Source organism: Glycine soja, chromosome 13 (genome assembly GCF_004193775.1).
Source record: "Glycine soja cultivar W05 chromosome 13, ASM419377v2, whole genome shotgun sequence".
Taxonomy (NCBI): domain Eukaryota; kingdom Viridiplantae; phylum Streptophyta; class Magnoliopsida; order Fabales; family Fabaceae; genus Glycine; species Glycine soja.
The window spans coordinates 28,706,210-28,718,716 of record NC_041014.1 but is presented as its reverse complement, the minus strand read 5'-3'; the positions used below and the strand labels follow the sequence as shown (position 1 = coordinate 28,718,716).

The 12,507-nt window shown below is 30.7% G+C and overlaps 1 protein-coding gene across 1 annotated transcript; it reads left to right on the top strand.

Annotated features, from left to right (window-relative positions):
- Positions 1-4,727: 4,727 nt before the first annotated feature.
- On the top strand, positions 4,728-7,686 carry LOC114381190 (protein NRT1/ PTR FAMILY 5.6-like). Its single transcript, XM_028340383.1, has 4 exons — positions 4,728-4,992; positions 5,498-5,715; positions 5,908-6,452; positions 6,729-7,686. The coding sequence occupies exons 1-4, from the start codon at positions 4,848-4,850 to the stop codon at positions 7,573-7,575; spliced, it is 1,755 nt and encodes a 584-aa protein (XP_028196184.1). The 5' UTR covers positions 4,728-4,847; the 3' UTR covers positions 7,576-7,686.
- Positions 7,687-12,507: the final 4,821 nt, after the last annotated feature.

Below are 12,507 nucleotides of genomic sequence, written 5' to 3'. Positions count from 1 at the left end.
TTTATTATCCATCCAAAGTCATAGTGCTGTCATCCACTAACCCACATCCAATCCAATTCCCAAACTCTCACCTTTTAGTTACCCACCACACTTTTCCCAAATTCCTTATCTTTTATTGGTAACCTTAATGGTATTTTTTTAGGAGAAGTGGTAGAATAGTTTACAGGACTCTATCAGAAACCAAACAGAAAACATTTTTTTTTTCTTTTTTCTTGAATCATTGGATATCAATTTTCTTTTCTGTTTAACTTATCAATGACAGTGATTGCTCTATGTGAAGTGTTTGATTTTGACATGCGGGCTATGCGTATTAAATGATTTAGACCCCATATGGTGCAAGAGTGCATCATGTGCTTTAAATTTAAGAGAAGAATCTGATTCAATTTGGAGAAAGAACGTAGGGCGCATCTACTGTGTCAGAGTCAGAGACAGGAGCTTCTTCTAAATGAATTTGAATATGCTTTTATCCCTGATTAATAGGAAATGGTGATGTTATACATAAAAAAGAAGTTGCATAACTACATGCATTCAAAACAACAAAACATATTCAATTATAATTCAAATTCATTTTTATGCAATTAATATAATACAAAACAAATATAAGAGCTGTATTTGCCAGACAATTAAGCATTCCTATCACAGTGGATGATTATTTAACGGGATAATTCACTGTAAATACTAGCTTGACTCATTATTGCAAGATAATGGTCTACTTCTTCGTATATACACTGTGCAATGCTTGTAGTTATTGACAGACAAAAGAACCATGATATGCACTTTCGTGTACTAGTTAAAGCATTATGTTTATATGGAGATATAAGATTGAAATTTGATGAAAGGAAAAAAGAAGAGATTGTTTGGTCGAATCATCATTTTGCTAATAAAAATTAATATATTTTTATTTTTATTTTTATTTATAAGATCAGGAGTTAGAAGTAGTATTGGTTTCTTTTTATAAGATTTAATCGTTTCTTTTATTAAATATTTTTAAACTAAAAATATCGCTCAAAAGAAGAAAGAAAACATATTAATAAAAAGAGAAAGGTATTAATGACAAATATATTTTTAGAATACAATGAGTGAACGATAGAAATAAAAAATAATTATGAATTATGTAAGGTAAAAATAAAAATAAATAAAAATTATATATATGTAAGAGATTCTAGTTTAAAAAATCATGAAATACTGTTTTTAATTATATTTTTAATTTAAAACTTAAATTCAAATAATGAGTAAGATTCAGGTAAGATATTATAGTATTGGTTTTTATACTCATACTTTTAAAATGTTATTATATTTACACTCATACCCGTGTCTATTTCTCACATTTTAATTAATATGAAAAATTAATAAATAAATAAATAATATTATTTATAAAAATGATATTAATCAAACTAATATTTGATAAATATTAAATATGAGTTATTTTTTATAATAAAAATATATTAAAAATATTTATTTAATAGTTATTTTTGACTTAAATGATAAAAATTGATATTTTTATTATTTGTGGCTTGCAAATATGAAAAAAATAAATTAAAAGAGAAAAAGATAAAAAATATATGAAAAAGAAAGATTTTTAGCGTCAAGACCCAAGTCCACTACAACAAACTATAAAAAGGAAGTCAAGTCAAGCACAAAGGACACCACACAAAACCTGTAAGGGAAATCATTTTCTTCCTTTCTTTCACTCCTCTCGTTGTAAAGTCGTTAATGGTCATGAGGATGAGTAGATAAACCACTAGTTAGGGTCTGACAAGCTTAAAAAGTCAAAGTAATGTATGATGTACTTCATATTTATCAATGCAACATGATTCTTTTTCATATTTTTCTATTCTATTATCTTGCATTATTTGTCTTTATATTCTGTTAGGGATTATACGTTCGAGAGAGGATAACTTTTAAATAAGATTCAAAGTAAATATGCATGCATTAAGTTTAGGGGTTAGAGATTCAGAAGAGAATAACTTCTAATATAACAAAAAAAAAAGAATTTCATAAGAAAGTCATTCTAGACATAAAATGATTATTTTATGTCCATGCATTCTTGCACAAACATTTTACCTTAAATCTTTTATCTTTTCTTTTAAGTCTTTATCTTATCTTCTATCTTTCCTTATCTTTTATTTTAAATTTCTTATCTCTTGCTTGCAAATTGAATTTACATTAATATAAGTATAAAGTCCTTGTGGATTTGACACTCGTATTTCTAAGTATTTTACCACTTGTGACAAATTTGATATAATTGTCAAAGAGTTAACAATGTGTCATTCAAATTTTTTAAAATTATAATATCCTTTTTATAATTAAATTTAAATATATATCCATGAACATCTTATAAAAAATGTAAAAAAATTATTCACATCTTACAAATAAAATGAATAATAATTAATTTTTTTTATAGCTTCACTTGTAAAAAATCCATGTATCCATACTGATACCTGTACAAATTGTGTCCTTATTACCCCATGAGTAACTAAATACACATACCCGTGTTGATTACATGCATTTTAATTAATATAAAAAAATGATAAATAAATAGTAGTAATTATAAAAATGATATTAATTAAATTAATATCTCATTAAAATATTTTTTTAATTATAAAAAAATGTGTATAATAAATATTTATAACAAATGCATAATAAATTATTCTAACCGCATAAATTACTCTAACTTAATTATCTTAATTTTTTTTATTATTAATTATTATAAAAATGTATAAAAATTATTGACATCATAAAAATAAAATAAAATAATTGAATTTTTATGCTCGGAATTTTAAAAATATTTGTACTCATACCGTGTGAGTTGTGTTCTTAAAAATCTTTGTATCCATACTCATACTCGTGTGAGTTGTGTTCTTACCCCATGGGTATCTAAATGCACATACCGTGTCTATCATCCACATCTAATAATATAAAAAAAAAATCATTTCATCATTGTCTTTGAAATTATTGTTGATTGATAATTTTTTCAACCCCTTACCTTATTTTGACATCCCTTCTTAGCTTGACTATTGCATTCTATTTAAAAAATCTATGTATTCATACTCATACGTGTAAGCAAACTTGCATAATAGTCAACCATTAAAAGATATCATGTGACTTCGTCTTAGCTAAAGAATAATTATTTTTCGCTGATATAAATATTGTTCACATGTTTTTTTGGGTAAGCCAAATAGTAATAATAAGAGAGAACATAAAGTTTGTAATACAAAAGGGATGTGTAAGGAATGCTCCCTTACAAAGGTGCAAATGCAGTTCTATAACAATGTAGCTCTTTCTTTTTTATGTTTGCTCTACATGGAAAAACAAATAAAAGAACATAAAAATGAATTAAAATTCTTTATGACCAAAATTAATAAAAAAAATGATTGATTAATATTCTTTAAGTATAAAAAAATATGGTATATGAAAGTGAGAACTATAGCAATAACATTGACAATAAATATGAATTTATGACGAGTGAGTTGTTCTCTCTTCTCCTATTTAAGTTACAAAGAATATTCATATGAGCATCAAGATGAATCTTCCAAAGGAGTATGCAAGAAGACTTTGTAATATAATTTTGCTAAAGGAGAAAATGGGAAAGACTTGTAATAATTTTTTGTTGAAATGAATAAATAAAAAAACAACCGTAGAATATATATGGATTATGACCTATAATTTTGCTTGCCACGAAGGAGGAAAAAACTTATGAAAAACAAATTAAGAGAAAAAATTGTAAACATCATCTTCATTCAATTTTCTGGTGACGATTAAAGCGTGAAGTGAGAATTGACATTAAGAGCATTTATGAGAGGGAGAAAACAAATACAATGTTTGACAACTTAATTTAGGTTTAAATTTAAAATCAAATGGGTGTTTAAAATTTTTTTAATATGTCAAAATAGGTCAGTAATTTAACTACAATAAGTTCATGACTTTTATTATGATAAGAAAATGTTATATAATTACCTTTTTTTTATAAAAACTCTCAAAAGAAATTGTTGTCAAAATTTTCAAATGCAAATTTAAATTAATTAATTTAATTTCATTAAAATAATAATTAATTTTCATAAATTAATGTAATTAATTTTTTATATTTAATGTATTAATATATAATATATACTGTTCTTAACCGAATCAAACATTTACAAATATCACATTATGACACGTGTTTTACGAACTCCTCTCTCTCTCGTCTATTGTATACTTCAAGCGAAAGCAACTATCTGATCATGACGTGGGTACCGAACCCGAACAAAAAAGTTATTTACAAATTTTATTATATTAGATTAGATGTAAAAAAAGTTCAGTAATTTAATTAGAGTACTGAAATAATTAATTCATGACTTTTATTATGATAAGAAAATGTGCTGGAGTTATTTTCTTAAAAAAATCTCTAAAACAATTTTTTTTCCAAATTTTTAAATTTAAATTCATATTAATATAATTTCATTTAAATGTTATTTGATGTAATTAATGTATTAATATAGAATATAAATGATTCATAATTCAATTAAATTTTTATAGAGTATCACATAAAATAAGTGTCTGCGAATCCTCTTTCTTTAATGGATATCGATATTCTATAAATCATGAAAATGATTATAATCACCACCTATATATATATATAAAAAAATTATTCACAAATTGTATTATATTAATATATTAGATAATTGGATTTATATATACATGGAGTAACAATTAACATTACTAACAACTTGATAAAAAAACTAAATGCATTTAAGTGTACCAAGTGTACCAACCAAAGGCATAGACAAGCTATTAACCTTTTTCCTATGTCTATATAACGTTCCATCCCAAGCGAGGACCCTTTTACTTTGCACTTTCCATTTGTAAAGATGGAGCAAGAAATGGAGAAGAGAAATGAAGGCAGAATTGAAGAAAGTGAAGAGAAATGGGTGCATGATGCATCTGTGGATTATAAAGGCAGAGTTCCCCTCCGTGCTTCCACTGGTGTATGGAAAGCCTCCCTCTTTGTCCTCAGTAAGATACCTGCTCACATGAGCTTAGTTTAATGTACCAACATTTTCATTTCAAGTTTGCAACTATGGTTTTAAAAAAGTAAAACAATAATTTCAACACTGCTTCGTAGTTCATTTTATAGCGCTTTATTTCCATCATAAATTAATAAAAGGTGTTCATGAATGTCAAAAAGACAAGTGGCAGCTCAATGATCTCATAGAAGATTTGGACTTTTATTGGCCACCCATATGAACAATTCAGGGATCAAAGTTAGAAACCAGTTTTCAGCGAAAAAAGTGTTAGCATAGAAATGATCTTCAAAGCAAAGATGCATTCAAAAACTAGAGAAAATAAAATATTCCTCTTTTCCGTCTAATCCTCTGCACAATTTCAGGAAAAATTTCTTATTCTTTTATTGGTTATGTTCTTGGTTTTGGACTAGTAGATATATAAAAATGTGTAATAAATGTGTTTGACTAACATGAGCACAACATTAACTTGGCGGTTTTGTTGCAATTTGGAACAGCAATTGAATTTAGTGAAAGGGTAAGCTACTTTAGTATAGCCAGTAATCTTATCTCGTACCTGACTAAAGTGATGCATGAAGACCTCAGTACAGCAAGCAAGAATGTGAACTACTGGTCAGGAACAACAACCCTTATGCCTCTGGTTGGGGGATTTGTTGCTGATGCTTACACTGGTCGATTTTATATGGTCCTGTTTTCTTCCTTTGTATACCTTATGGTAAATCAATCTACTTTTCCCCCCTATTCATTGCTCTACATCTTTTATTATAACTTTGTAACTTATCCTTTTACACATATTATATCTATTGTTTGATCAATTTGGCACACCTCAGGCTGTAATTTTTGTTTATATAATTATATACTCTAGTCATGGAAAATATATATGGTTCATTTCATGATGTCAAACCAGGGATTAAGCCTGTTGATCATGTCTCAATTCATCCCAAGTCTAAAGCCTTGCAACACTAAGATATGCCAAGAGCCTAGGAAGGTTCATGAAGTGGTTTTCTTCCTTGCCCTTTACTGCATCTCCTTTGGTACTGGAGGATACAAACCATGCTTGGAAAGCTTTGGAGCTGATCAATTTGATGATGACCACTTGGAAGAAAGGAAGAAGAAGATGTCTTTCTTTAACTGGTGGAACTTTGCACTGTGCTTTGCATTGCTGCTTGGTGCAACGGTGATTGTTTATGTTCAAGATTTTGTCAGCTGGGGAGTTGCTACTCTTATCCTCGCTATTCTTATGGCTCTCACTGTCGTAGCTTTCTGTGTGGGAAAACCTTTTTACAGGTACAGGAGGGCAGAAGGAAACCCTTTAACACCGATTTTTCAGGTCTTAATTGCAGCAATAAGGAAAAGGAATCTTTCTTGTCCTTCAAATCCTTCATTATTACATGAGGTCCCTGAGTTAGAGAGGACCCAAGGAAGGCTTCTGAGCCACACTAACAGGCTCAGGTATATATCGCCTATTTACCTTGTCTGATTGAGACAATTTTTTTTATTATTAGAATTTAATGAAAGATGTCGGTGTAAAGGTCTTCTTTTACACTTTTATCTAATCACAATCAGAATGAATCGTATTAGTTTGTTTGTTGATTTTTATAATAATTATCTTAAAAGTTAATAGAAACATGATTTTTGATTGGTTGCCCGTATAAAAACTTTCATATTGACAATGCATGTCTATTAAATTCATTCATCGAAAGTAATGCAAATCAATTAAATGAATAGGTTTCTTGACAAGGCTGCAATAATTGAAGAAAAACGTGTTGAGCAGAAGTACAATCCATGGAGATTAGCAACAGTGAGTAGAGTGGAGGAAACAAAACTTGTTCTAAATATAATTCCCATATGGCTAACTTCATTAACAATTGGAGTATGTGTGGGACAAGGCCAGACACTCTTTGTTAAACAAGCAGCCGCTACCAACTTAGAGATAAGCGACAGTTTCAAAATCCCACCAGCTTCCATGGCCTCTGTTGCAGCAGTTGGTACCTTAATAGCTGTCCCAATATATGATAGGATTGTTGTTCCAATTCTGAGGAAAGTCACGGGTAATGAAAGAGGCATCAACATCCTTAGGAGGATTGGCATTGGCATGACATTATCAGTCATACTCATGGTTGTTGCTGCCTTAGTAGAAAAAAAGAGATTAAGATTAATGGTTGGACATGAGACTATGAGTGTGTTGTGGTTGATACCCCAATACTTGATTCTAGGCGTTGGAGATTCGTTTTCTCTAGTTGGCTTGCAAGAGTATTTCTATGACGAAGTTCCTGACTCAATGAGAAGCATAGGAATGGCCTTGTATCTTAGTGTACTTGGAGTAGGATTTTTCTTAAGTAGCTTTTTAATCATCATTGTGGAACATGTCACGGGGAAAACTGGCAAAAGTTGGATTGGAAAGGACATAAATTCAAGCCGTTTGGATAAGTTTTATTGGATGCTAGCTGTCATAAATGCTTTTGTTCTGTGTGTCTTTCTCTTGGTGTCCAAAAGGTACACCTATAAGACTGTACAGAGAAGAGCTATGGAAACTGATTCTTGTAAGAGTGATGGGGTTGAGATGGTGGCTTGATGAGAGCTTCTCAGCTGTACCTCTCACTGCTATATTTTCAGCTGAATCAAATGTTTAATGTATTGTTTCCATATATTTACTGGAATTTAAATTGTAAGTTATTGTTGCATATTACTCAAAGTATGACTAACTAAACAATACCATAAACAAGTGCAGATGACTTCCTGTTAAGTTACCAAAAATATTAGTTACAGGATATAATCTCTTAAATTTCTTAAGTATGGGAAAAAAGCTTAAATAATTTTTAGATTCTTAATATATATCTGATTTTTGTTTTAAGTCTATGATATATTATAAGTTTTATTATGAGTTTCTGTTGTTATTTAAGTGATGATGTAGCATCATTCATAATGACTAATATATATTGAAAGAACGGTTGAGATTGAGATCCGAATCTTCTAACGTGAAGATGCCAAAGTTAAACCTTTGTTCCAATTACATGGGTTGTTAGATTAATATCTTGTTTTAGATGTTGACACGTGTATTGGAAGCTTTAATATTAATTTTAAGTTTTTAACTTTTGTTTCTTCCTCACTTTGACCCAGCACACATGTTTGTTATCTTTGTTCATAAGTCATCACTTAAAGTGATCAGGTGACATCATTTTCAATTGTTGATATATATTAAAAGAACGGTTAAGATTGAGATCCTACGTTAAGGCAGGAAAGTTAGACTGGGTTTTTTTTACCATACTACACTCTCTCTCTCCAAAAAATGCCTAATATACATTAGTTTGGGAATATTTTCCCAAACTACATCTGTTTGAAGCTTTTCACGGAAGTCGGGTACTGGCACCCCGACTTCCCTTCTTCCTTTTTTTTTATAAATAAGTTTGTATTTTATTAAAATTAAATATTATATTATATAAAATTATTTTTAATTGATTTTAAAATTATTTATTAAATTAATTTATGTAATATTATTTTATAATTTTTTTAAAGAGAAATATATATATAAAGAAAAATATAAAAATTGGATAAAATTAGAGTATATTTTTTTATTTATGTTATATGTAATTGTGTAGTTAAATTTATGTTTTGTTAATTTTTGTATGTTCTTGTAATTAAAAAATAATAAAATTAGTTAGTAGTAACTGAAATGATACTCAAATTATAGTAACTGAAATGATACTCGACAATAATGAAACATATTGAAAATTACAATTACAACGCAAATATAACAAAACTAACGAGGATCTGAAATATGTTGTGCAGAATACATGTCTTCTTCTATTTAGATTACTTAAAGGAGTAACCCAAAAACTCACCTTGACGTGGTATGTTCCACTTCCTGTTGTAATACATAATTGCATCATGAGTAGGAGTGATGGTTGATTGAAGCAGGTTGAGTATAGCATTCGGTGTTCTAATAATGGTACATAATAATTCTATAGGGCCAACACATGAGTATTGCTCATTGCACATTAACATTGTGTAAACATCATCATCATTTTTCAATTGTAAAGATTGAAAAAAATATTGTTGACTTGCATCTATGAATGGTTGTCGGTAGTAGATTTCATCCAGTAATTGATCATTGGTTAGTTGAAGGGTGTTGTGCATTCTACGCTTGAGTGTATCAAAAGAACAGTTGTTAGGAACTCGCATTGGTGTTGGAATGAGACTTTGAAAATAAACACCAGTTTGGTTGTGACTGATTGATCCATTTGGAAAAATGAAAGCTAATCTGGAGTTAGTAATGGTCTGACTGCTTGTTTCTCCCAAAAATGACATAGTAATAAGATTGAATTTGGTTTGTGAAATTATGTTGTATGAGATTATGTATTTGTATTGTGTCTGTGTTATGTTATTTATAGTTGTATGAGTATTCTGTCACGTTGATGTGTATTGGAATCCAATGTTTCTTTTTTCCTAGTAAGTGATGTAGCAGACGTTCATTATAATTTCAGAGTGAACAAAGAGATTATGAGTTGTCCATCTCATGTCAGTTTTGCACACGTCTCTAAAAATTAAATGTATCACCTGTAAAACTGACATGAAATGGACAACTCATAATGCAGAGTGTTGTTAATTTGGACTGTGATTTTTCCCATGTAATTAAAGCAGCAGACGTTCATGATGATTTTAAGAGTGAATAAAGAGATTATGAGCTGTCCATTTCATGGCAGTTTTGCAAGTGAGACATTTAATTTTTAAAGACGTGTGCAAATTGCAGAGTATTGTCAATTTGGATTGTGATTTTTTCCTTATAATTAAAGCAGCAAACATCCATAATTATTTTCAAAGTGAATAAAGAGATTATGAGTTGTCCATTTCATGTCAGTTTTGTCGATGAAACATTTAATTTTTAAAACAGTGTAGTGTAAATGACAAAGTATTGTGAATTTTGACAGTTATGTTACCATGTCAACTACTACAGTAAAAGTGGGTAAACTGAAAATTGCTAATTTAAATTTAAAGGAAAAGTTATTTCAATACGTAAAGTGATAACTGAAGACAGACATAAGACATTACATGAAAATCTCAAAGAAGAAATAACTTAGACATGAATGATCTGTAGATTACCAATCCCGTTTGAATATAGGTTCGTGGGATGGAGACTGGTTACTTCCTTCGGGCCCGAAAGAGGAGTCCGTATCACTATCATGGTTTTTGAGCCAACAAATCTCGTATTCATCTGAGAAGTCCTTAAGATTAGAGGTTGAGCCATGTTGGTTGCCTGGTGGGTTATTATTGTGACAGATTATGGCAAATAACTCCACAAATAATAGTGATGGGTTGTTGTAAAAAATGTTGAACATTTGTCGAACATCAACATCATCTCGCAGAATAAAAGATATGTACATATAACGTTGTCCTGACTCAAATATAGGGCACCGAAAATGGAGATGTTGGATATGTTGTTCTGGGTCAATGTTTAATTTTTGGTGAACAAGTTCAAGCAATTGTGTAAAGGTTATGACCTTGTCGACCATGAAAGTTTTTGTGTTGTTACTAACGAAGGTGGTGCCCTCATTAGTATTGCAAATTTGGTCGTCGTAGTAAACACAAACATATGCAGAAGTGTGTAAATTGCTGAGTGTTGTCAATTTCAACTGTGATTTATCCCTGGTAATTGATGGAACAAAAGTCCATTATAATTATCAGAGTGAAAAAAATTGAGTTGTCCATGTCATATCAGTTTTACTGGTGCGACATTTATTTTTTTAGAGACGTGTGTAAATTGCTGAGTGTTGCCAAATATAATCATTGCAATACAGTCATCAATTATGGATAATGGTGTTACGCCTATAATTAATGCCTTTTGGTATCATTGTCCTGTATATCAATTAAATGGTGAAGTTCAATATAGGGCAATTCAAATTATTGACGAAGAAGGTGTCTCATGCATGTTTCATACATTTCTCAATATGAGAAGTGTAATATGTATGGAACTTAAAGTTGATGTTCATAATTCATTATCACCTACTCAAGTTAATGACCTAAGTTGGGCCGACATGGAACGAAGCTGGAGAATACCATGAAATTAGAATGAATAATTTAATATATTTTGTTGTTGTATTGCATTGAAGTTTTTCTCCATCTTTATTATCTAGTTGTAGTTGTTGCATGCTTTGAAGTTGTTATTTTTAATTTACTTCAGTAATAATAGTCTACATATGCATCATTTCAGAGATATGGAGCAATGTCAGACCTAACCCTCACATGCACTGACACCCCATTAAAGTGTGGTATTGCACACTATTCACTCACATGTGTATGTTTATCCCATTAACATGTTTCTGAACAATCCATGTGACCTTGGCATGCGATACGGAACACTGTGGTCAACAATCATGATTAAACAAACAGTCTGTCATGTATATTAATGTGTGAGGTTGCATACTGTTCACTCATATGTGTACACTAATTTACTCACATGCACTTAATGTCCTACCTAACTCTCCTACCTAACCGTCGTAACTAACTTTGCTGTCTAACCCTCCCACCTAACCTTCCGATCTAACTATCTTACCTAACCTTCCAATCTAACTCTTCCACCTAACATTTCAATCTAACTCTGGTACTAAACTTTCTCAGCCTATATATAATATCACCATTTGACAACAACATATCACACACAAAAATTTTCTCACAAAACAAAACTCGATTCGTAACTCTCACACCATTTCCACCACCATGGCTCCACCTAAAGAAATTGCGACCATCATTTACCAAAATGGTCACATTGTAGACGATCCAGTTCAAGGATCGACGTACACATGTACGACCCCAATATTTTTTTACGCTAGTCGTTCTATTACGTTTACACAATTCATCCAAAAAATTAACAATCGTCTCCCTACTCGAGCAACTGAACAAGTTGCTCAATTGTTATTTCGTGTCCCTATTTCATTTCATCTCGGTCAGACACGTTTTATTTCAGCTCAACTATTCGACAATGATGATCTTAGAGGCGCGATGGAAACAATTCTCCTGAATCCACAATTGAATTCTGCCGAATTCTATGTTGTTACTGAGCTTATTCCTCAACCACAACCATCATCTCCATAACCCTCATGTCCACAACTACAACTACCGCCTCCACAACAGACCGTACAACAACATAGATCTCAATAATCCAGTATCTTCATACAACAACCTTGAATCACAAGACCCTTTTGACATTTATACTTCATACACACAAATATTATTCGAGAACGATTCCTTTTTTATGGCCAACAAACCTCCTTTGACCAACAAAACCATCCTTCATCCCCCTTTACGCCACCTTCACAACTACCACAAACGCAAACATCAAACCGAGATGAACATCCCATTGCTAACGAAGATCCCATTATACGATTTCATGATGAAAACATGGATGATTTTACTGAGGATGAGGATCAACAGTTCTTTGATCACACCAATCACCAAAGCGATGACCAAACTGATGACCAAACTGATGACGAGGGTGTTGGCAAACCACGAC